This window comes from Nipponia nippon, unplaced genomic scaffold (assembly GCF_047370975.1).
Source record: "Nipponia nippon isolate SJK-2023a ecotype South Korea unplaced genomic scaffold, ASM4737097v1 scaffold_3, whole genome shotgun sequence".
Taxonomy (NCBI): domain Eukaryota; kingdom Metazoa; phylum Chordata; class Aves; order Pelecaniformes; family Threskiornithidae; genus Nipponia; species Nipponia nippon.
Window position 1 is genome coordinate 8,008,985 of NW_028262347.1, and position 26,581 is coordinate 8,035,565.

A 26,581-nucleotide genomic window follows, 5' to 3' on the forward strand; every position below is an offset into this window, starting at 1 on the left:
GAGGGAGGGGATCCTGCCCCTCTGCTCTGCTCTGGTGAGACCCCACCTGGAGCCCTGCGTCCAGCTCTGGGGTCCTCAGCACGGGAAGGACATGGAGCTGTTGGAGCGGGGCCAGAGGAGGCCACAGAAATGATCGGAGGGATGGAGCACCTCTGCTGTGAGGAAAGGCTGAGAGAGCTGGGGTTGTTCAGCCTGGGGAAGAGGAGGCTGCGGGGAGACCTCATTGCGGCCTTTCAGTACTTAAAGGGGGCTTGTAAGAAAGACGGGGAGAGTTTTTACCATGGCCTGTAGTGACAAGACAAGGGGGAACAGTTTTAAACTGAGAGGGTAGGTTTAGATTGGACACAAGCACTAAGATTTTTAAGCTGAGGGTGGTGAGGCACTGGCACAGGTTGCCCAGAGAATTTGTGGGTGCCCCATCCCTGGCAGTGTTCAAGGCCAGGTTGGACGGGGCTTTGAGCAACCTGGTCTAGGGGAAGGTGTCCCTGCCCATGGCAGGGGGTCGGACGAGATGAACTTTCAAGGTCCCTTCCAACCCAAACCCTTCTGCGATCTGTGACGTAGCCGCTCTTGCAATGCTCCCCAGCGGAGAGGGACCGCACCGACACACGCCATCCCACGCGGATGCGCGGCGCCGCGCTGGCCTCCAGTCGATCCGCGCAGCCACCGAAGCACAAAGGGAACTCCCGCTGGACTTTTTACAGCGGGTTATCCCGAGCGCTCCTTATATAAAGCAGAAAAGGTGTGGCAAGCCGCTCTTTCACTTCGCTGGCTCCTTGTAATTGATGGAAGATTACCAGGAACATGTTTTCGCAGGAAATATTTTCTAAGGCTAAACAACATTTGATGAGGGTGTGATAATAAATTACCAAGCATATATTTTTGCAGCTACTCCAAATTATGAGTATTGGTTTGTCCTTTCTATGTGTTGTTTCCATAGAAGCAGAGCTTAACCTTTTAAGTGGAGATTATAAAGGCACCTAATTCAATTAAAATTAGACTTCAAGCATATCAGCACTTAATACTCAAGAGTTATTGTGCGATTGGATATAGACGTCGTCGTGATTGGCAGGCAGCATGATTTCTGTTTGAGCCAGCTGGAAAAACAGCATCGTGGTGGTAACTTGTAGGGTTTTCCATACATTTCCCCATGTAGTCCACTAATTGCTAGGTAATTCCTCTGAAATACGGGAATCCAGCACAGAACACAGGAACGCGTGTGCAATTGAAGTTATTTATTGTAGGTTTTCTTTTCTGGACTGACAAAGAGGGTTTCCCAGAGATCGATAACACGACACAATGTTATACACCATTTCACAACTAGTCCCTTGTCGCTTTATTAAGAACATAGTAATTTAAAAATATCTAAATATTTACATATTAATAAAACATATATACAGAAGATTGAGACATTTTTACCTAAATATGGAATGATTTTTTTTTTCTTCTCTCTAATAAACCCTATAAAAAGATTTCTGAAGAAAGTCTGAACAGTAGTCACAGTAAGTAAACACAAATGCAATCTTCCAAATTTACAAAACGCTGATTCCGTTGCTGAAGGGTTACGATACGGACACGACGAGCCGGCGCTCCCTGCCCAATGCAGGCAACTCCAAGCCATGAAGGAAGGAAAGACTCAAATTTTACGGTTTGCAGTGCACATTCGATCTCTTCCACAGTTTCAGGGAGAACACGGTCATTCCTAAAAGTCGACGGTAGGTGGGTGGGGAAGGGCTGGGAGCCTGGTTCCTCAGGTGCCGAGAGAACGAACCGCTCCCCGTTGGCTTCAGCCTTATTTGTGGGCATTCGGTGACGCCTGAGAAAACAGGCTTTACGATTGTTAGAAGAAGAGATTAAGCATTTTGAAAACCATCCCACTCTGTAATAGCACTTCTGTTGAGACACTCAAAGGCCAGCTAGTTACCAAAGAAAAAAATATGCACCTAAAATATAGAGGGAAAGGAAAGGCAATGGTAAAGGCTCTAGCAAGCTCTCCCTCCAATTGCAGGAAACAGGCTCAAACTGCCTGGTGATCGGTAGATGTTACAGGTAAGACCTTCTAGACTTTTTCCCAACATTTTTAAAGTGAATTTAGTGCTGATGAAAGGTGCAGAAGCGAAGGTTTGCGTGGAGGGCTGCATATGATTCTACCTTTGCCCTGACCTGAAAGGACCGACCCTTTCAGTGTCTAAGAGGGTAGTGCAATTTCTTGATCGATTCACTCAACTGCTGAGATATCAATAGAGTGCCAGTCCAAAGGTGACTTTTTTTTTTTTTAAAAAAACAGGTGAATATTGTCGCCAAGGGCAGTGGTTGAAAGATCACAGTGTGCAGACCCTCCTCCTGGAAATCGGCAAACTAACAGGTTTTGAGACGGAGGTGGTAGGGCAAGCTGGGGGAGAACCGTGAGGGGAGAATGACCATCTCCAGCCGCGTGCACTACAAAGATGCTCGAGAGCCATCCCACGAGGACCACGTAAGGGAAATTGTTTGAGGAACAGCTTCTCCTTGCTATAATTAGGAAACCGGGCACTGCTGGGAGGAATCCCGCTTTATTTCCTGCTAAATCCAGCGAGGACTTTTTAATCACAGCTGCGTACAACTGGTCATTGGTACCACAGCAGCCAGGAACGGAAAAATGGGTCTGCAGAAGCAAAGAGCTTCGCCGAGTCAAACGCTCATCGAGCTCCCGGGGTTGGTGATGGAGAGAGATGCCACCGGCGTCCCCAGGGATGGGAAGAGTCACCCGACTCTGTGTATTCACCTCTGCGTGGCTTAAGACGAAACACTGCTGGCAAGCACACAATCACGTGGAAAAGTACAATCGTGGAGGAAAAACAAAGGCAAGAGAATGTCTGCAGAGTGGATACCCCGCTAATTAAATAATGCAGTGGATACGGAGGGAAATCATCGTGAAGCAATCTGGAGGTTTTTGTTATTTGAGGTTAAATGGAAAATGCATGAAACAACACAAACTTGAAGGGAAAACGGTATGGATGTCTACGTCTTGCCGGTACGCTGAAGTTCTCGCGCCGATCTTGCGGGAACATTATTCAAAGGAGAGGATGTTTCTATCCGCTAAGAACACTGGTGCAGGATGTGAGATTCAAGCTGAAAAATCCGGGTTTGCATCTATCAGATGATCTGTTGCGGTGTCGAAAAGGTTACCTGAAGGAAGAAGGAGTTTGAAGAAATCTGTTAAAAATATACAAAGTTAAGAGATCAGTAATTTGCAAAAAAAAAAAGAAAAATTTTAAAATTATGGTAATTATGTGTTTGAGTTCTAACTTTAATTTGTGATGGGGCTGAACTGCTGATGTGTACGCACGCAGCAGCTGCTGAATTTCATTTAGAGTAGACCTCGATCGGCTAAAGAAAAGCAAATTAAATAAATTTTTTTGAATACAGAATTTGTCAGCAAAGTTTTTCACACAACGTATAGTGCACCCCACTTGAGATGTAAAGCGCTGCATTAGACTTCGGCACAAACTGCGCTGTGAGGCTCTCCCCTTTGAAGTTACGGCTCTGAAGAAGTGAAAAAAGCACCACATGAATTTTAAACCTAGAGTACGTACTTTGGGATCTTCTTTGGAAAAAAACCCACACCACTCCACAGCAGTCTAAATGCATATGGGAGAATATATACATTAAAAAAAAAGGTATGATTATATCCCATCTTTTTTAAAGCACTTTAAGAATGTGCTTTTTCTAAACAGAACAATGAAAGACGGACAGAAGAATTACGACGAGAGCACTAAGAACATAGGGCAAATAGGAGACAGACATCAATCAGCCTGAGAGGCAAATACAACCCAATGAAAAGGGAAGACTCATACAATCATGCACTGAAAGGATAAAGATTTATATTACAATAAAGGATTTGTATTTAAGGTTTCGAAAAGGGTTTTTTTTTTTTTGAAGTTTCGTTTTCTTGATATTGTATTTCAAGAGAAAAGGAGACAACCTATATAGAATTGGATCGTTGCTGTTTTCTTATCATCAGTTTCTTTACCAAGAGATCGCTCTCATCTTTTCACAAAGCTGTATCACCCCTGGACCTGAGGACTGGGATGTTAGTGTTTCGGCTTCTTTTAGGGGTATCAAAATTGTTTCTCATCTTGAAATTAACCCCAGTGTGGAGAAACGATACAAACTCTCAGCACAGCAGTGGTCCAAAGCACAGGTGTAAGGAGGGCGCTCTCGTGATCCTGGGCTGCATAGATCTTTCCAATGCAATTTTCAAGATGAGGATTGAAGAAAAGGGTGTTGCGGCTGGCTTACATCTGTTCCCACATGGAGAACTTATGGCGTATGCCTCCCTTTTTTGCTTTTTATTTTTTTTTTTTAAACGCAGAATCCAGATGCCTTGTGTAAATCGTAGACCAAAATAAGACGAGCCTTTTCTCAATACCAACTTATACAGAAAGACTCTAAAAGCTGCCACATCTTCATCCTGATGAAGATCTATCTCACACCTTCCAGGCTCCTGTATCACCGAGAAAGTCATCAGTCTTTCCACTTAGTCCACGGTAATTACCCCCGGAGCTGTCTGATCTGTCTCAGCTCAGGTCTGGACACAGCCTTCAGCTTTTGGTAGGTGCAAAAGCTGGAACTTTGGTAACATTTGTTAGAGACGATTCTTCTAGTATTTTCTTGAGATGTATCTGTCAATGCACAAAAGTTCCCAGCAAGTTTAACTGCCACAGTTCTTCCAATTTACTTTAAACACCCTTCAATCAACAGCTTTTAAAGCAAAGGCCCTCTTAGCATTGAGGGTGATTTTAAAACGGGAGCATGATTTCTGCTCAGAAGTGCCAAAACATAATTGGGCAAAAATGTCTTCCTTACTTTTATGAGGATGTACCAGCTCCATTTTTTTACAGGGCTTTTGAGTTCCAAAAGATAGTTTTGAAAACAAAACACCCCCTGCTCTCCTCAAAGTCCAGGACTTCGCTGATTGTGGGCAGAGAGGGAGCAGGTTCAAACCAGCCGTAGGCACCTATCTATACCAATTAACTGCACAGACCCCAGTCCTGCCGGCAGCGAAGGACAGACACCTCCAAACACGACCTTAGCTGATCTGACCTTCTCTCTGGAAGCAGCCGTCTTGCCACCAACGAAGAGAGCTGAGAGCATCCGCACTTCTGACTGAGGTGTCTCAAATGAAGTGGCAGCCACAGGCTGCGATCCGCAAACACGTAGGTTGAGGCATTTCAGCATCGATAGTCCGTATATACCCAGACCTTGTTCATAACGTGGCTGGCATCACAGGCAGGACTGACTGAGCAGAAAAGGCAGATTCAAGGCATCTGTGTTTTCCTTTTTTTTTTTGCACCAACACTTACCACTGATTCAAATCATTCACTCTGGGTGCTTTTGATTCACAAGTTTGTTCAATTCTTGAAGACCAGAACAGCAACTATCTTTCATAAATAGCTTCCGTACTCCACCTTTTCTCCCCATCCAGTCTCCTGCAAGACCCACCTCACACAATCCAGTTTGGTCTGGTTTTATTCTACCAACACACCAGGTTAACCACTGATCACAGAATCATAGAATTGTTTAGGTCGGAAAAGACCCTTAAGATCATTGGGTCCAACCGTTAACCCAGCACTGCCAAGTCCACCACTAAACCATGTCCCTAAGCACCACGTCTACCTGTCTTTTAAATACCTCCCGGGACAGGGACTGAACCACTTCCCTGGGCAGCCTGTGCCACTGCTTGACAATCCTTTCGGTGAAGAAATTTTTCCTAATATCCAATCTAAACCTCCCGTGGCGCAGCTTGAGGCCATGATTTATCTGATATTAGCTGTCATCTGCAACCGAGGCCCGTTGCGCCAGACACTGTACAAGCACACAGTCAGAGACTCTTCCCCAAAGATTTTTCAAGCTAAACAGAGAAGACAGCTGAATAAATCACACGAAGGCTCTCTTTAAAGAACCCGTCAGTAACACCCCTTTATAAAACCAGCTGTACTAAGACAGGGAAAGACCTCTGTAAAAGTTATATTCCACCTCTTTTGCTACACTCCTTGATAGAAAGCATCTGTATTTTGGCTCTCTATCATAATTACTGTCATTATAATGTCTGTATATCACTTTAAATCATTTGCTTCCAAGAACAGTATGATATTACATGGATACGTACTATAAAGAGGCACTCGCACACATATAATAATGGGTGTGAGTCAAACGCTTGGCTTACAGCCTGTGAGCATCACCTCCCCCACCGATGCAAATTGCAGTGTGGTTTATATAGGCGTCCTTCCACAGATAGCACGGAGAGGTATACATCGCAAAGGAAGCATTTCAGCTCAAAAACTCTGCATGCGTGGATGCTTGAAGGTGTAGGAGCAAGCAGACTGCAATGGTGATCTGCTGTGGAGTGGAAAGGGAGTCGTCTTCTCCACCACAACCACCCCAGCACGCTCATTTCCATCAATGACGTACGATGCAAGTAGGAACTACAGAAACCGCGCTCAAAGAAAAGCACAGCAATCCGATAATTCTGCTCCTTAATATGATTACCAGAGCAATGAAAAGATAACGCTACGTCACATTAGCAACCTTTAGGAGGGTCCTCTTGCAACGGAATTGCTTCCCTCCCTGATAAAAGAAACGAACGGGATGTCACTTGGAAAAGACCTTTCAAACCAAAGCTTCCTGCATCCATTACCACAACCGTACCCTGAAATACTCAGCGGCTAGCCAAGAAAGCGGCACGGCGGCTCGCAGGCAGCCCGTGCTCCCAGCCCCCACTGGGTCCATGCCAGAACAAGACTATAGCTGCTTGTCCTCCCAACTGCTTCGCTGGTCCTATTCCTTAGTAACTGCACGTGCTCCGACAGCAGGATTTCAACCGACAGCGCTCCACGGCTGGCAGCTGCTGCTCCGGCACACAGCAGCGGGTGTGTGAAAGCTCCTTCTCCAGCCCTTACGCAAGAGAGATAAGGAAGCCCTTGCCCAAGAGACAGATGCTGCGGTGGTACTAGTATTCTGCCATCCACCCCATAGCTTCCAGGTACCATGCCGTGCGCTCAGCAACCCAGTATCAGCCCTGTCCTGTTCTTCACAGCAATAGCATTGCTGATCTCCAACCACCCTTTGTTGTTACACCTTAGGAATATGATAAAAATGCACCATAATCCATGACCCTATTTGTCTGCTTGAGATCTTCCCTCCTTTTAATTTGGCTTTGGGGATAACAGGCAGCATCTTGGTGAAATTACAGGGAAATGACTCCGTAATGCAGGGGAATGACCATCTCCCCAGACTCTGGCCCCCCTGGATTTTCAGAGGATGGCAGCTCAGCTCCTACCATCAGGGCACTTATTGATGGACTGGCTCTTAACGAGAGGATGCTTTGAATTTCAGTCCCAGCCTGTCTTTATTTCAACACCATGTGCAACAGCGTGCAAAAATCTTATTTCCTAGTCCACGCAGCTGCGTAGCTAAGCTGCTCTTTAGCAACTGTCAGGCTTTTAAGGCAGGGTGGTTGCGCTTCAAGAGAAAGTAAACCAATATCTTTGCAATCCTTCTGTGAACCCAAGATATTATTGCTAATACCTTGGACAACTGAACAGAGGCTACAATGCAAATTATTGTATTTGTCCCTACCAATAACTCCCTTAAGAATTCAAAAAAACTCCCAGAAATTCCAGGGATGAGCGCAAGTCCCTATCTAGCATAAGAAGGGTAACTCACTGGCCTTATTAGCTTAGCTGCTACCATGAACCTTGAGGTTTTATGAATATGAAATTGAGGGGAAAATTGTAAGATTCTGATGCATTTGGTTTTTAATACAGGCCATTCAAAACTTAAGATAGCTGGGTCCTGTGTGCAATTACCTGACTGTACATGGCACGCCAGGGTTATTGAAAACTGCTTCTGTGCCATAAATAAACAAACACACATTGGAAGCTGATAAAAATTTTAATGCATTTTACCTGTTTGTAGTAGAGAAATGTCCGGCTTCTCATCACAGTCAGTTGCCTCTGCTGATTACAAATATAAACAAGAAATCTCATTACTTTTACTGAATATGGGAATGCGATTAACATGCTACAAACTGTAGAGTGATTTTGCATTTTCTATCTGCTTTCCTCAGCTGCAATTTGCTATTGCTCAGTTACAAACTCACTGCTTGAAGGAAAAGGTCATATAATAAAAATGCAAACTTAGAAGAGGGAGTTGGGCATTAAGAAGCAGTTGTGCCAGCAATGGGACGGAGTAACACTTGCTCTTTTTAAGGTTTCAGGATATCCAGCTGATAAAAGGAGCTGCGATCATTTGATAAAATCATGTAGGAGAAGTCCCCAGCAGCCCTTGGAGGAAGAGCCTCTCAGGCTGGTACTCCACCCTCTGACAGCTGCCATCATTTGATGCCCACGAGGAAAGGGCGAATACCCCCATTTCTGCACCCAAACTTCCCGTGACCACGGGCAAGCTCATTTTGCAGGGGACAGATCGACTAGGGCAAAATGTCTTCAAAGATGCAGGTAGGCACCCGGCGTAGTTAAAACAGCACCTAACCTCGCAGGTATACAGGCAATTACAGTGTATGTACACACACGTGCTTTCAACCCACAGCTTATGCAAGATTATTTGACTTAATTTAGCCCACGGTGAAGGAAGGCTAAAAGTCTAATTTGTTCATCTCGTATTTGCCACAGGCCAAGGGTATGCATAAAGATAGTTAATTTGGCTCAGCAGATGTGCAGTGACTTGTTAGACTGTAGTACCCTGGAGTGTGCATGTGAACCCTGAGCAAGTTATAGGCATGTAGCAGGAAATCGGTGCCTAACCTTCACAAGCCCTATCCGAAATCCTATTACCTTTGTCTTTCGGCACTTCAGTGTGATATTTAAGGCCTTTAAACCACAATGAGATCTTTCAGAGCATTTAAGCAAACTAGGTGTGGTCCTAAAGGACCAGCGCATTACATTGTACACAGTCAGTGTGGTGGATATACAGCTACGCACATCCGTTCATTGCGTGATATCCATAGGGATCAAATCTGACCAAGGCTACGGATGCGCTGAGCAACTTAGTTCAGTTCCCACTTGAAACTACGCTAACTGTCCTGGGCATCTTTATCATGGCTCTATACAGGAGGACGTTGAGTTGCTGCCTTTACGAAGATATCCTAAGAACTAACCCAGCTGCTGATCCACATTAGTTTCCTTCCTCCAGCAACACCTGGCTATCCATCCCTGGACCAAGAGGTTGCTCTCTCTCCCCCACGTGCATGGATGTCAGATGAGTTTTTAGCTATATGCTCTCTACTCAGTTCTGCAAAATTAACTGAAGTAAAGAAAACAGAAACAAATGAAAAACCCGACTAGTAAGCAGCTTTCCTCCCATGGAAGGTTTAAATGGAGAGCCCTGACAAGTACACGGCACAGACCTGCACGTGACTCTGTGCCTTGAACCGAGACCTTTTTCTGCTTTCTGTGAGAAGGTGGCACACTGAGCAGAAACAAATTAAGTGCTTGGTACAGCTTACTGCGAAAATCCTGAATTTTGGAAGGAACGAGTGGCTCAATAAATGGGAAGAGGTTACCTAGGCTGGTTTGAATCTGGACCAAACTCACAGCCATGGAAGGACTGGATGCACAAGGGAGGAGACAGCACGGTGAAATGAGCAGCTGGGAAGCAGCCAACAGGACATACGCGGCTCAAAATATCTGGAGTGACAGTCTGAGGCCAACTTCTAGCTATGTTATGAACTACCTGCACCAAGTGATTCTGTGGCACAGCTACTCAGTGTACAAGAGATGAAGCTGTAACTGGCCCTTTGGGTTGAAGGGACCCAAGCTGTGAAAATGGGGGAAGCCAGACATGAGTGTCGGCAATAGGCTGGAAAGTCTTCCCTCCATCAGTACCAAGGCTGGTGCCAACGAGGCTGTCCACTGAAGTCACAGGTTTTCTGGAAATCTCAGCAGCAACTCTTGAAGTAGCTCAAGAGATGTGGTTACTTTTCTGCCTAACTGCTCTTCTTACACCTAGCCAAAACTCAGAGGAAAGCAATAATACAGAAAGAAACAAATGGAAGCTAGGAAGTGCCTCGCTTTCAGAAGATAAAGACCTGAGTCTCCAACTTTGCAGAACCAGCTTTGTTGGTAGCAAAGCTACCTGGCCATTTTAATCTGGCCCAAGACTGATCGATGAGGTCCAGCTCTCCACCAATTGTTCCAGTCCTGTTCCTCACGCCAGCACAAACGTTTATATGGTCATCAAGATCAGATCTTGTTAAAAACTGACAACATCACCACATGAATGCTTGTGCCAGCGCCAGAAAGGGAGTGGGAGCACGGCAGATGCCCGGAGAGCCTACTCACTCTTCTCAGTAGCTGCCTGAATTTGTTTTATGAAACTGGATACGTAACTGCAGCTCCAGGTGAAGTATGACACAAAGGCACGACAAACATCTTGACCTCCTAACATGGATGTAAACCACCAGCTTCTCACATGTCATTCCAAGCAGGAAAGGTGGTTTGCCTTCGACAACCACACCCAGAGACTGCCAGCCAAACTTTACTTGTCTTGAGCCAGCTTGCAAGACAAGGCAAGCAGGAATAGATCCTACTGTGGGAATCTGGAGCCTTTTTTCTGTCCCTTGCTTAGACAGAGCTCAGTAGCTCTTGCAAAACAGTCCTGGTAGTTGTTTCCTTAGAATGTTTTGTTTTTGTTTTTTTTTTTAAAAATATTGTTCAGCTTCTGTTTGTCTGTTAAGTGTACACCTGCTGGTTTGCTCCTTGGGCAGAAGTACATGTATGCTCCGGGCTGGGAAGATGAATGCAGCAGTTACTCATTTTAATACTGCCGTCTTTACCTAAGATACTGGCCACAAACGCATCGTACCTTACATGTTGGACTCGCATCCTGCATCCTTCCTGGCCCTGTGTGTATTGCTAAGCAAAAAATCAACCTGATCGCTCACAACACATAGATACTGTATCAAAAACACAAACCAGGGAAATCAGAAGGATGAAGAGAAACAGACAGCAAAAAAACCCCCGCATACGAAACAACGGAAGCAGCAGTTTGAACAAGGACGTGGGAGAAAAGGTGTATTTCCAGAAGAAAGGTAAGCATTTTTTCTTCCATTGTTCCCACTATTTTACACTGCAACAAGGTAATGTTAATTTTAAACAACAATTCAAGGATGAAGCGTCATGTCATGTCATGTAATTTATTTAAATTAATCCTGCCTGAAAAACTTCAGCATGTTTTCTAACATTGCCATATTTTCCTTTATGGAGTAGGGCAATCAAAAGCTTCCAGGATATGCACAAGGTAATCATTTTGCATGAACAGCTCTTGCCCTGCGTACTTCGGGAGTATTACTCATACAGTATCAGCTTCCCTGTCTATGCAATGGACAGCCGCTACAGAATAATGGCTTACAGGCTCTTCAAAACATAAAAAGGGAGGAAGAACTTACTGCGAGAGATGTGTGGCCCCTGACCTACTGCTTATTAATGGATGGAGAGTTCAGTAATCAAAAGGCTTGGATGCTATGTCTGGCACAGAGGTGACATGAACAGCGAGTCAGTTCCTTCTGATTTTACCCGTTTTAAGATCTCTGTGCTAATGGCCGACTGTCTCCCTCTGTGCTGCCACTGGCAAGGCCACCAGCCACCTACCCACATTCTCTTTTGCAGGGTGAAAAGACCACGCCGTGGGAAACCCGCCACCGTAAATTACACGGCAATTTGCATCGTAATTCACGCTGCTTTAAGAAAGGAAACCTATGCACGTGCCTTTTCTTTGTCTTCTTCCTTTCCAAGGCCACTTTGCATCCCATCCCAGCAGCCAAAAAGGTTCAGCTTCTCTGCTGGGAGAAGACAGCTCTGGCACTATGAAGCCATGCCCCAGTACGCTGTGCTGTTGGCATGAAATGGGACCAGTAGTCAAGGCTGAAGAATATTACCACACTCTAATTTTAATTATAACATCTGTTTGTAACATTAACCTCGCAGTCTCTTCTCCCCTTTGTGACAGCCGACTTTTGAAATTTTGAAAAGACTGAACAAGGCCAATAAAAATTTAATGGCAGTGACAGCTTTATTCTCAGATCTAACAAATAAAAAAAAAACCTACCCAAGTCTCAGATCTCAGGCAATAATCTAAAAGAACTAAGGAAAAGCCAAAGCAAAATAAATAAATTAAAACAAGAATATTTCCAGCTACGAAAAATATTGTCACTGATTCAGAAGTTAACTGAATTTTTATTTGGCTTAGGATAACAACCTTTCAAAATCTACACAGGGGAACTATTTTCTAGAAAGCAGATTTTTTAAGTGTTTTTTTGATTAGCTTTCCAAGTAGGGAGCTTTTCTGTCCCTAATTCTAGATGAGCCAAACATCATAAATAAGGTTGAAGCTGGGCAGCTTCTATGATCCAGTGATGATGATTTCATTTAATTTGGAAACACTCAGGAGAGTACACCCTATAGAAAGAGGTACAAAAAGCAGATCCACCCCACTCGTTTGCTAGAATTCTCTGAAATTATTAATATCACTGAAAGCTAGAGCAGGATTTACATTATCAGACTGAAATAATATTTCACAGGATGAAGTGAAGAGGGCTGCTTGTGAATGCAGTGTCTTGCTGCCTGGTTTGAAATGAAAAACTAATTGGAGGATGTACTGAATGGCTCAGGGGAAGGCAAGCAGGATGGAAAGCCTGCCCCTCCTCTCTTAAATACTTCTGCTGTTAAAATTTAGCCCAACTCAGTGGTCACTAAAAAGTTGTCTTGTGGCTTCTGTAAAATAAATGGATCATCTTAAGCTTTTTCCATATAAACCCTGCGCATTACGACAAGCCAGAAACCGATGTAGAGAAATCAGTGTGATCAGGCAGCAGGGAGACACATTGGCTCAGAAAGTCTCGGGTGAATTTAGCTGAACGCTGGCTCAGATTTGTTCTTCGGGCAACTTAGTCTATACCCACAAACTTAGCCAGCGTGTTTCAGTGAGCAAGTGAAGACAAAACTAAGAGAGAATGACCTGGGAGTACGAACGTTGAGGACACTCACTCGGAAGGGCTCAGCCTCTGCTCCACCGGCCACACGTGGACTGGAAGAGCTCAGGAGCTCAGCTGCAAGAGTGATGAGTCCCACGTCTCAGTGGCTGTGATTCCCATAGTCTTCAGATTCTTAAAAGCTAAGTTTTGCAACATGGAGTCCTGGGACACCTTCTCCCCATAGCAGATCAAACCTCCCTCCATGCCTGCCCTCCCCTCCTGTTTCAGTCTCTGTAAGTTACACACAGCTCTAATGATTTTGGTATCGCTTCATAATGAATAGTTAAAATGTGCACAGTTCCCACACACCCAGTTCTATATCAGGATAAAGCTGCTGAGGGCTGTGAGACTATGCTAGCAAGCATCGCAACATCCTTCCCTCGGTCCTATAGACCTCCCCAGGCATCTGCTAACAGCCATCGTTGGAAACAAAATACGGTACTAGATGGATCTGTCGCCTGTTAAGTTCTATGTCCCTTATATCAGAAGCTCATGGTTGTAACACCCAAGTACTAACAAATCTTGTTTCAACAAGATGAAGATGTTACTGCAACCAGCTGTCTGCTCCTGCCTCTCTGCAGCTATCTGCTGCTTTGCTGTCACCAAGGCTGTGGAAACTTCTCGTTTCCTTCAGTGTAAGGTCAGATTGAGTTAGCTTAAGCCACCGGTAAAGATGGCAGTGGACGGTAAGGTGCAGATGGCCACAGTGGTGTATTCAATCACTCCTGCTAGACTGAAAAGAGAATGTCTGCCTGTGGTCTCATGTCAGAGAGAAACCGGTGCACTTCAGGGAATGGCCAGTGAACTAAACAACACAAAAAAGAACTTTTCCACCAATCTAGGTATTGTGTACTTTTTTTCACAAATAAAGCTGAGGGGCTGCTAGGTACATTGCTGCTCACTACTCATCCACATACCAGTTAGCGAGTTACCTTCCCTCTGCAGGCAGAGGCAGATATTGGAGCCTATCTTATTCAGTCAAACTATACTCAGCTTCACTTATTTTTCTTCATAGTCTTGCTAGCTTAGAGACAATATACTCTGCTTAGATTCTCCCATCCTGAGAAAGGACCAGAGATGGAGGTGGCCCTATTTGAAAGGCAAAAGCTGAATGTCATTGTCATTTTAATTAATATCCTGCAGAGGCACGAAGAAAAGCAAATAAAAAAGGATGAAAGAAAATAAAAATCAAAACAAAATTAGGTCAATCCTCTTCCCCGAGGGATCTTCTGCAGACAGCCCAAGGACCCTCCACTCCCCGCATCCCTCACTGCACTCTTCACCTTGCCGAAGCCTGGCATCCCGCTTCTACCCTCCTGTCCTGGGGGGAGGCCAGCCAGCCTGGGAAGGGGCAGAAAGCAGTCCTGTTGTACACCACCAGTAATCTGACACTGTCTTTAACAAGATTATCTTGTATCCCTCTCTCCTCCCTCCCCCAACAAGCACAAGAAACCCTTTTTAAGGCTAGTGCTCGTTCGCTTCTCTACTCAGGGAAGCTTATGCTACTGAATAATCTGCACTTTTTTCCTCCCCCTGTGTTATTTCTGTCTCTGGGTGTTTCTCATTTTCCTCAGTCTTATGCTTTTCCCTCCTGGCATTAGTAACGTTGTGGAGAATGATTTCAGATGCCAGTCTAAGTGTGTGTTTCAGAGACACAGCTTTGGACAGAAAACGTTGGCTCTCTGAGATGAGGAGCTGGAGAGGACATTTCCTTCAGTCTCGCTCACCTCCCGGTAGCCACGGGGACCACCAGCATCCCCTGTGGAGCCATCAGGTTTCCCATCCTGTCAACCCGCGGATGCTAACAGGCACTTAATTGTGGTGATGGGCAGAAGGGAAGAGGGGAAAAGGCAGGCAGCTAAATACGGTAACAGTGAAGGACCGTGTTTAAGGACGTTGGCACAAGTGATGTGCCTCAGACAACGGTATCAGTTGCTCCAAGGGAGAGACGGGCAACAAATACGACCACACGAGAGCCTTAAGAAAACATGAGGATGAGGAAGAGTAGGTGAAGCCTTGTATGAAGAAAGCCCCTTGTAGGATAGGAGGCATGAATATGGGAAGGAGACTAGTTAAGGTTTATAAAGTAATTACACGTCTCTTAATCAGTGATATTGCTTTCCCATGAATTCTACCGGGGATTTCGAGACTGCACGTTGCTGTTCGTCGCTGGAACTGAGAGCTCACCAGCTGCGTGCTGTCGTGGTGAAAGCTTAGCGCTGAGCCTTCACTGCAGGCTGGTCCCAGCCCCAAGCACACAGGTTATCCCAGGCCAAGTTGAGCAGCTTTGCTGCAAAACCCTACCTACATTACCTGTTACTCACTGCTGGCAAGCTCCCTCCCATGTATTGCAGAGCCTTCCTGGCACAACCAGGGTGGGTGGTGTTTTTTTTTTGCTACAGGGATGCTGATTCTTTCACAAAGAATGTGAGAAAACTCATCTATCCTTCCTTCCAGAAACATATATTTTAGAGGGAAAGGTCATTTGCGTTATGTCTTAACAGTACAATGAGTGGCTTGTCAGACCACTAACAAAGAATTAAAAACCTTCTACCTGCAACCCTGGATGGATCAGCTAGTTTAGGACTCAGATTTCATCAAACACTGCGAAGAAGGGTTTGGGTGCTAATGGAAAGGCGTTAGAGACAACATTTGAGAAAGACTCAAAGTTAACTTGGCTGCAAAGACAGCTCCTGAACTTGCTACCATACCAAACATAAGGAAACACTGTACTTCACACAGAAACCTGCTAAAATCTTACAGGTCTAATTTTCATAGAGTGAACATGTACAACTCTACTGTCAACAAGAAAAACACTTCTGTGGATACAAAGGCTCTAAGCTTTTAATCTTATGCTCACATGTTGTTCCTTATAGTTTTATACATACCTGAGCCTCTTTTTAATCGTCTTCTTGCAAGTTTAATCTGATCCTGAAGAATCTGGACCCAGTCCCTAGGACCAGGAAGTTTATCCACATGGTTAGCAGTGCAGTATTTTTCTGTAAAGACTGAAATAAAAAGATACCATCTTTTTGAAATGTTCCACCAGAATGGAGAAAAGGAGACTGGAGAAGATTATAGACAAAATACATCAAATTATCCACTTATCAAAAAGCATTTAAATAGCCAAATCTAGGATTGTGAGAATAGAGTCCAACTCAGTGTTTCACAACTTTATCATTCAGAAGTCATTTGTGTGTACAAATATCACAGTAATACCATAGTTACCACTTATAAAAGCCTATCCCAGAGAAACAGTCTACACCTGATGTCTTCCATTCATGAATCTCGCACAAAAACATCACAGAAAAAGAATAGTGTACTTTGAACTGAATCTCCAGCTGTGGCAGGCACTTATAAATGCTGCCTCCCATATGATACAAATAGAGAGCTGAAGATCTGGTCATTTGGTGGCCTCTTGGTCGGGTTCCTAAAGCTGCAGGCAAACTGATGAAAGACAGAAGTCTTACCACTGCGGAAATCTCTACAGTTCTCATACTGCCAAACCAGATGGAATAGAATTTTTATAAAGCTACTAAAGAAAAAAAAAGTCATTATTGAAAAAAAAAAAGTATCTTAGAGGTCCAATTTTATATTTTGCAAAAATGGTACATAGAGGGTCAACATTACCTTTAATTCCATATTTACAGCAAACCTAGCAATGTTATACCAAAAATACAAAATTATAAATGGGCTGAAACTGATGCAATTGATTTTCATCACGCAACTGAGAGGTGTGCAAAAAATAAACAAGAGCAAAACCAGAAAAAATATTATCACTGTTACGTTTTGCTATTGTAGTCTTGGTCAGAGGTCTCAGAGCTCAGTGTCCTGTTATGACTGGCAAACAAAGAACGAACACTGGTCCCAGCTCAAGGGATTTGTAATCCTTGAGAATAAATGTCACACGAATGGGATGGGGGTGCATGCAACAAAAAATGCCAATTTCAGTATTTTTATACACATGCTTTTGAAACAGCGCTAGCTGGTAAGTATAAAGGGACCGAAAGTAATCACACCTTCTTTCCATGTTAACAACTTCACAAAACCATTGCATGAAAGGCATTAGCAATACTTTCCTCTGTAGTCTGATCAGCAAGGACGTCAGACCAAGGGCTTCCCAGAGAAGTCAATACAGCCCCACACATTGCCAATGTCCGATTTGCAACAATTATGGTCTCTATGAAGGCAGAACTAATCTCTCCCTTCTGAATCCATACAGTACCTGACACAACGGGAACCTGATCAATGACTTAAGACTCCTGCTTACTTCAAACACACAACTGCAGTTCCTGCTTGTGACCTGGGCCTGGGGACAATCTGTGGCACCAGGCTGTACCCAGGCCACCCGCTGCAGGTGCCTACTGTGGGAGTTACGACTTCTGCCCACCGTTGAACTTGCTTCTCTTCTCTAACTTGCTTGTTCTCTTGAATGAAAGTCAAAATAGCTTTGATTGCTCAACATGTGGTTAGGGAAACATCAACGTGGGCAAAAAAGAATGGGAATGCAATAGGAAGGAGGCAGGAGAAGTGGGACCTCCTCTTTCTAGTCCACCTGAGCTGTACAGTGCTAACAACTCCCTATATCATAGAATCACAGAATGGGTTGGAAGGGACCTTTGAAGATCATCTAGTCCAAGCCCCTGCCATGGGCAGAGACATCTTGCACTAGATGAGGTTGCTCAAAGCCCCATCCAACCTGGCCTTGAACACTGCCAGGGATGGGGCATCCACAGCTCCTCTGGGCAACCTGTGCCTGTGTCGCACCACCCTCATTGTAAAAAAAGTCTTCCTTATGTCCAATCTAAATCCACCCTCTTTCAGTTTAAAACCGTTCCCCTTTGTCCTGTCACTACAGGCCCTAGTAAAAACACTCTCTCGGTCTTTCTTATAAGCCCCCTTTAAGTACTGAAAGGCCGCAATAAGGTCTCCCCGCAGCCTTCTCTTCCCCAGGCTGAACAACCCCAGCTCTCTCAGCCTTTCCTCACAGCAGAGGTGCTCCATCCCTCCGATCATTTCTGTGGCCTCCTCTGGCCCCACTCCAACAGCTCCATGTCCTTCCCGTGCTGAGGACCCCAGAGCTGGACGCAGGGCTCCAGGTGGGGTCTCACCAGAGCAGAGCAGAGGGGCAGGATCCCCTCCCTCGCCCTGCTGGCCACGCTGCTGGGGATGCAGCCCAGGGTACGGTTGGCTTTCTGGGCTGCGAGAGCACATTGCCAGCTCATGTCCAGCTCTTCATCCACCAGTACCCCCAAGTCCTTCTCCATGGGGCTGCTCTTAATCCATTCATCCCCCAGTCTGCATTGATTGCCCCAACCCAGGTACAGGACCTTGCACTTGGCCTTGTTGAACTGCATGAAGTTCAAACGCGCCCACTCCTCAAAGCTGCCAAGGTCCCTCTGGATGGCATCCCTTCCCTCTAGCAAATCTACTGCACCACTCAGCTTGATGTCATCCACAAACTTGTTGAGGGTGCACTCAATCCCACTATATCATTGATGAAGATATGAAATAGTATTGGTCCTGGTACGGACCCCTGAGGGACACATCACACATACATCTGAACACAGTTCCTTGACTTCTGCAGGGAAGGACTTCACTGACTGGATTTCTAGTCAACGACATAAAGGAAAAATAACCACTTCTGATCCCTTTTTTTCTTTTTCCCCCCAGTCCTGAGTGAAAGATTGATGTGACTCACAAGGGAAACTGGCTGCCCAGGAGAAACACTGCAACTGATTCACCAAGTGCCACTGAATACCCAAAGTTGAAAGAGAGAATTTCTCCCTGGCTAATCATTTTGTTGCAGAAGCATTAAATTACTTGCAAGGATGGCAGTTAAAATGTTTTCAGACAGGAAGAGTGATTTTCAAGCAAACAGTCCCTCCTTTAAGTTTCCTGCTCGTTTTTGTCATGAATGTAGCCTTTTCTCCACTTTTGTATCCCTGTCATGGAAAAGGACTAAAAGTGCCACTAAAGGATATCTGGGCACGTGGTAGAGGAATGTCCTAATGATAATAATGCAAACAACATGATGTTGTTCCTGTGGAGATTTCATACTGGCTCAGTTATTTCTTGGAATAAATGAAACCACAGTGTCTGATAGCCCAGCTCTTGGAGGGAAGAAGGGTGCTATTGGAGCCAGGCCGAGTAAAGATCCACAGGACGTCAGCCCTTGGCATCTTATTCCATCACAGCTTTTAGGGATGGGCTCCCCTATCAGCGATCAGGCATTTGGGCAATACAGTAAATGCCAATAAAGATCACTGTTATTACAGCAGTACCTAGTAGTACCATCACAGGTGAAATTTATCTGTCGGAACTACAACTCCCTCCTTTCTTCCCCCAGAGCTCAAGTGAAGAGGTTAAACCAAGCTTCAGAATTTGCTCCAGTAATATGAGCTTAGCTACTGAGAAACACTGCTCTCTGCAGTGGGTAACGATTGCTATTTTAATAGTGCTGCTGCATCTACTGAAAAACATTTCTTTTATCACAGTGCTGCTCAAATTAGAGGTTTGTTTTTTTTTAAAGTAATTTTGAACTCCTTTTTTCTTCCATTTAACTTATTTATCAAAGCTTTTAAGGAAGAACGAGACACAGATGGAGTGAATTCAACTTTGGATTTTTGCAGATTACTGAGCTCAAGAAAAGAAGGTATAAAAAAGTGTTTGTGATTGAAATCTAATTATAAGCATAACTATAAGAAAGTCTGCCAGAAACTCTGTAAGATGTATTAGGACTATGACATAGCCACAACACGTACTTTATCGCAGAATTGCACAGGTTGAAAGGGTCCTCTGGAGGTCTCCATGTCCAGCCTGTTGCTCAAAGCATGGCCAACTAGATCATGATGCTCGGGACTGCGACCAGTTTTGAGTACTTCCAGGGATGGAGATCCTGCAACCCCTCTGAGCTCCTATCCCACTGTTCAACCACCTTTACGTTGAAAAAGCTTTTCCTTATATCATGTTGAAATTTTCCATGTGTCCCGTGCCTCTTGTGCCTCTGAGAAGAGTCTGACTCCATCTCCTCTACACCATCCCATTAGGTAGTTGTGGACAGCAATAAGGTTTCTCCTGAATCTTCTTCTCTCCAGTTCTCTCAGCCTCTCCTCATATGTCACTTCACATACATACTTCACCAATTACCTGCTTCAGTACCGTAAGTCTTGGTGGCCCTACACTGGACTCACTCCAGTATGTCAATGTCTTTCTTGCATGGGGAGAGGGGGACCAAAAGTGGACACAGAGGTGGTTGTAAAAGGTTCCCCTGCCTCCTTTTGCTGCCAATCTACTTACAGAAGCTCTTCTCATTGCCTTATATCTCCTAGGTTAGTGATCTGCATCTCAGGACAAGTCATGGCCTCTAAAATAAGCTTTACTTTGCAACACAGCCTGTCTTTTGGTAACTTGGGTATTTTTCCTACTATATCAAATTTCAACATAATAGAATCCCATTCAGAATCTCTGGCCTAATACTAGCTCTTTATACGTTGCGATCACAGAGTTTGAAGGTACGTGTGTTCTGGAAGCAAGAAAGCAGTGACCGCTAAGAAAAACCACGCAGCACAGGATCCTCACACTGACTAAGAAATTTGCTCCCACAAGAGGAGGACCACCACAGTTCCTATGAGCATCAAACTCATCTCAGTCCCAGTATTATCTTCCTCCATCTCTCCCCAGTCCAGCCACCAACTACTAAACTATTTACAGAGCAGACACAGTCAGATGCAGTGCAAGCCTCAGAATTTTGATTGAAGAGGATCAGTTACACTGTCATTGTGTTTTCAAGATTTCTTTGCATCTTTGATATCCGGAAAAAAAAATAATTATCTTATAAGAACATTGAGATTCTAACCTTAGAGCCTGACTTCAGAAACCGGGATCATTGGCTTAAAATTAACACAAGCTGTCCCCGTAGAAGCTATTTTTAACAAGTGAATGAAAGGGAATAAAAATAAGACTGCATATTTTAGTAGACCTAATGCACGTCAGAAATTCTAAGCCCCTTACACTCTCCTTAGCTGAGAATATGTTCTAATTACACATATGAAAGAAAACAAAAACGGTACCTTTTATTGCACCCACAATATTTTGGTCTAGTCCTTTCCGGTTGTCATTGAGCCCTCTTTTCCTTTTGCCGTTTGGTAAAGAGTTAGCCAAAGTCTTGTCATCAAAAAATGCGCAGACCAGCTTCCTAAAGAGCAGACTTCCTGAGCGAGTATAGTTTGATAATATAGAGTCCAGCTGAGATTTCGGCATAAAGACGTCAAAGCCTTCTGCAAGTTGCACTTCTGGCTACCAAAAGAATACAAATGTTTTAATTAAAAGAGCATTCGAATACATTATTTTACTTCAATCATGCATCTGGTGAGACTTTACAATCACTTAATCAAACCATGAATCTTTTCTCAGCTATTCAGTACCACAGCAGCCTCCTTCATTGAAATCAAACCCCATCAGTGAATAAGCACCTTAAAAGGCAAATCAAATAATCATACTCGTGTCTAGCCACTGTAATACTTAACAATTACTAACATTATTTCTAGGCGTACAGCTAACAAAAAGAAAAGAGGTACCTTTCAATATTGGATAATAACGACAAACCAGAGGATCATCCCAGAGCAATACTCCCATGCAAAGCTTTTTGGACATTTATCTAACCATTTTATGGACTTGTTTCACTGCCAAATGATGTGAACAAGCATGCTGTGGGGCAGCCAGGCATTTCCAAGAAGGGCAACTGCAGGGCTACCGGCCTGTTCCATGTGGTTTCCCAAGAGGGCTTCCAGCACAGATACAGCCCATATGAGTAGAAGCAGCTGATGAGTTTGAGGTTGCCCTTGGAGCCAGCACTTGCTAATCAGCCACTTATCCCTCCTTTTCCTATTCCCAAAATGCATCCTTAGAAGAGGATGATGTTAGATAGACAGCTTATTTCAGCACAAAAACCCTCAGTGGCAAATCACAGGGATTTACGCCATTGCCAGAAAGTGAGATGGAGAGGAGGAAGAGGGAACAAAATTATCCTGTATTTCACAAGTCTCGCCTCAAGTGCATTGTGGGCCAAAGCAGACAAAGGCCTGCAAGGAAGCCCCCTTACTAACAGTCTTTTTGCTGCCCCTGTCTGTACATATCAGAAATTACATGAACAATATTTACAGTACTTTTTCTATGACTACCACACAATGCTTATGCAAGATGTGTGCCCAGGTGGCCAAGAGGGCCAATGGCATCCTGGCCTGTATCAGGAATAGTGTGGCCAGCAGGACCAGGGAGGTGATGGTGCCCCTGTACTCGGCACTGGTGAGGCCGCACCTCGAGTACTGGGTTCAGTTTTGGGCCCCTCACTACAAGAAGGACATCGAGGTGCTGGAGCGTGTCCAGAGAAGGGCAATGAAGCTGGTGAAGGGTCTGGAGCACAAGTCATACGAGGAGCGGCTGAGGGAGCTGGGGTTGTTTAGTCTGGAGAAGAGGAGGCTGAGGGGAGACCTTATTGCTCTCTACAACTCCCTGCAAGGAGGCTGTAGTGAGGTGGGGGTCGGTCTCTTCTCCCAAGTAAGAAGCGATAGGACGAGAGGAAACGGCCTCAAGCTGCACCAGGGGAGGTTTAGGTTGGATATTAGGAAAAACGTCTTCACCAAAAGGGTAGTCAGGCATTGGAACAGGCTGCCCAGGGAAGTGGTTGAGTCCCCATCCCTGGAGGTATTTAAAAGAAGGGTAGGCGTGATGCTCGAGGACATGGTTTAGTGGTGGACTTGGCAGTGATAGGTTAATGGTTGGACTCGATGATCTTAAAGGTCTTTTCCAACTTTAATGATTCCATGATTCTATGTCTGTATGCAATAATTATATATCTAGAATGATGATACATCATGAATAAACTAAAATTTTTAAGATATTATCTGGAAGTTGGCAAGGGGGGAAAAAATCAGTGGCCACAATGTGAGAAAATAAGCTAACTTTACAGCCTTGCTCCTAATAACTTGCTCTTTTTTTTCCCCGATATGAAAATATATACACCAGTGATGGTGCATTTTCATGATGTTTACAGAGCAAGAGCAAATGCCATCTCCCATCAAATCACCTGCAAACATCTTGAGTCTACACAGAAGAAAGGGCTGCCAATCTCAGAAGGATTTGGCTGTGTAACTCTTTTCCCATGGATTTTTTAAAATCAATATCAAGAGAGTTACAGCAAGCAGAATATTTTCAAAGCATATACTATCATTGGATATGCATGTGTATTGTGTGATAAAACTGAAAATTACAATGCTTTGTGAAGCCAGGACGAAGAATCTTAAAATATGCAGATAAGTATTTAAAAAAAAAAATCTAAAAAGCACACAAGTTTCTCAGCTTGTTCTGGATGAAACGTTGTTTTTTACCTTGAGAACTTTCAAAATGCTGGATCCAGCAAAACAGTCAGAATTATTCTATTTGACATATGACAATCTTCTGAGGTAGGTGAGTTTTTAATATGTTACTTCTAAACTTTCTGGTGACAGAAAAGATTTTCAAGAGTAAATAAACGTGGGCCAAGTTTACAACTTGGGAAAAATTCTACTTCATGTTAATCAAACCCCAGAATGTAGTTGTCATGGTGATGAGGGTATCCTGTCGTATTCCGTTACTTGGGTCTTGGGTCTTATGATAGCAATCTAAGATGACCTCAAAGATAAAAGACGCCTAGGGCAGACAAATCATCTTCACTAATACAGCTGTAAAATACATTTCATTAAATACATTTACCAGTGTACCAGCATGGAGGAGTCAATATTATTTTAGTTTTGACTATTTTATTCTTAATATAGGAGTCAATCTGTATATCAGCGACACAATTTGAAGGCAGAACGCTGATTTATTCTTGCTTTCCTTTAGTAGTAAACTATTCTTCAATCAAAGACAATCAGTAGCTAATTGAACTTTATGATCACTTGGAATGTGATTTCTCAAAAGGAAAAGCATTTGTTAGTAGATAATGATCACGGCATAAGGAACTGGTGGGTAAACTATTTGTGTACAATACAATAAATAAGACCTGAATGCCAAAGGCTTTTGTTGTGCTAAATTTAACAGGCAGCGAATTAAATTTAGTCCTAGACATTTTAGTAGGTTGTACTACGTAGATTAGAAATGATTATGTTATAAATGAAATATTGTAACAGTAAAACAAACAGAAGAAAGATTAACTAAGAGTAACAGATCATTACATTTTAAAAAGCAGGTTCTCTGATTCATGGGCCAGATTAAGAGCTGGTCTCACAAAGCCTTTTTCCACCTCCATAAGTAGCAGTATTTCCTCTCAGCAAATCTGAACTAATTGCACCGGTTTCGGTAGCCCCAATTTTATACACATTAAACTGAGATTTTTCTTGAAGTTCAACAAATGTTGGCAAAATAACAGCGGCGGCAGTCCTGGCGTATGACACAGCGCACACTACAGACAACCCGTGCAATATTCTCAAGGGAACATTTATTTATGGTGCTGCATAAAATGTCTTTCAGTTTTGTCAGGCACTCGGACACGCTGGTCGTGAACACGCTAGAGATGCTTATGAATAAACAGAAAAAGATAATACCGCCATTCATTCTGAAAGAAGTTACTTTCTTTAGCCTTCTCAAAATGTTGAAGGTCACATTTTATTTTCACTGTTAAATATAACTATTTTCAGAACTCAACTCTTTTCTTTCCAAAGACAAAACAAAATCAATTTGTTTTTTTCAGGGTTCCGACTCTGTAAATTTAGTCAAACAACTACTGTGGCAAACAGGGGTCAAAGCATGGGAGGGCAGATGAGGACCTGATTTATGAGCCACAGGTTTTCTCTTCTTTTTTTCCTTAGGTTAAATTGGCACCTGCGAAGAACTGTGTCCAGCGATGGAACACATTCATAAAGCCAAATTAAATTCCATCACGAGTACAAAACTGTTTTCAAAACCGTGTTTCAAGCTGAAAAGAGTGCCACAAGGAAAGAAAAACTATAAGCACAAATTGCATACTGGAGATAAATTACCAGTGCCTCCCCAAACCATTCCCTCAAACATTATTAAGCATAATACTACAAAAGGAAAACCCCTGAAAAAGCATCAAACTAGTTACTCTGTATCACTACGCCGACTCTGTGGCATGAGACTGCAATCTAATTAGTGGTGTGGCTTGCATCTATATAACTGAATTATCGTGACTGCTCTTTTTTATTACTAGTTCCTACTTCCAGAAAGGTAGAATATTATCTGCTGCATTGTTTTCATTTACGCTTATTGATACTGAATTTAATTATGTTTTTCTAGCTCATAGTACTTAGGAAATTGGAAACTGCCTGCTCAAAATTAAAAATATATTAGAGAAATTAATGATCAGTTTACTCATCAGTGAACTGGTTCAGACGCCATCTATTTGGTCATTAACCAAAGCCAATCAGCCACCAGATACATGAAATTTCTATCAATGCGTACATGTTACATGAATCGAGAAGGCACGTTTATTGCAATTTTACACATAAAAAGTACGTATTTTTAGAGTGGCAAATTATGACCCCTTTAGTCACACTGACATCATCAACAGCGTCAAGGCCCTCATCCAGCAACCACAGTGATGAAGACCAAATGACCTGATTCAACAAAGACCAAAGTATGAACTTTATAGAGGTGAGGAGTCCCCTGAAGCCCGTGGGACCAGCCAGGCATGAAACACAGCACATAAATACATCTTGGCAGGATAAGGGCATACGTGTGGACTATGCGCACTCATCAGCAAATGACAGGGTTGTGACGGTTTATACACGCAGCACTTTTCACGGCTCCTGATCTCACAGTGGCTTTTGGCAGCAGGAGAGATGAAGAACAAGTTTCCACTGCAAGCTCAAACAACAGGCAGCCCTGAACTCAAGGGAGAACTACATGCTCATGAAAGTTGAAAAAAAAAACCCTAAAATTTTGTAATCAGCACTCAGTTGAAAAAAAAACCCCAAACTCCCCACGTCTAACCCTACTGTCTCCATTCAACCCTACTCAAGATTTGCTTGTTTAATCTAATAAGAAGAGGGAACACACTCAAGCTGACTTGAGTATTGATTCTCCTGGATGAGTTACGGCTTTAAAATCCTGTGATCCTGCGTATTAAAATATTAACTTACATCTGATGAAGCCGATTCAAGGATAATTCCAAATCCTGAAACAGGGGTTTCTGGTTTTAGGGGGGGTTCAACTGCTTGCAGACTCGATCGTTCCGAGTTTGCTGATAGCTTCTTTTCGTTCTCCGCAATGTTCAGTTTCTTATTCATGGTAATTGGTTCAACAGTTTTGAGGGGCAGTTTTTTCTTTTTATTCCTCTTTCTTGATATAGTTGACTTCTGTGCGCAAATCAGAGGAACAGGAGGCTGCTGTCTGTTTTGAGTCCCAACTGAATGAAAGAAAGTAATGAATTAAATTTATAGAAAAAAGCACACGTATAACCACACGGACGCACCATTAAGCTACCGACATACTGAACTTATCTTCTGGATAAGTGGTATGGTTTTCAGGGCTGTTTGTGCATGTGAAACA

The 26,581-nt window shown here is 43.6% G+C and overlaps 1 protein-coding gene across 6 annotated transcripts in view; it reads right to left on the reverse strand.

Moving 5' to 3' along the window:
- Window positions 1–1,220: 1,220 nt before the first annotated feature.
- The window catches only part of BEND7 (BEN domain containing 7), a 48,315-nt gene continuing 22,954 nt past the window's right edge, over window positions 1,221–26,581 (reverse strand). The window contains exons 5-9 of one of the 6 annotated variants that reach the window (XM_087766911.1): window positions 26,173–26,438; window positions 21,106–21,331; window positions 15,922–16,041; window positions 7,950–8,000; window positions 1,221–3,195 (exon numbers count right to left, since the gene is read on the reverse strand). In XM_087766911.1, the coding sequence (XP_087623037.1) occupies window positions 3,107–3,195; window positions 7,950–8,000; window positions 15,922–16,041; window positions 21,106–21,331; window positions 26,173–26,438 (752 nt within the window). In that variant the 3' untranslated portion in view covers window positions 1,221–3,106. Of the gene's footprint in view, window positions 3,196–7,949; window positions 8,001–12,868; window positions 13,109–15,921; window positions 16,042–21,105; window positions 21,332–26,172; window positions 26,439–26,581 lie in introns of those variants that run through there. The other 5 variants (XM_087766912.1, XM_087766914.1, XM_087766913.1 and 2 more) reach the window with 5 other exon arrangements.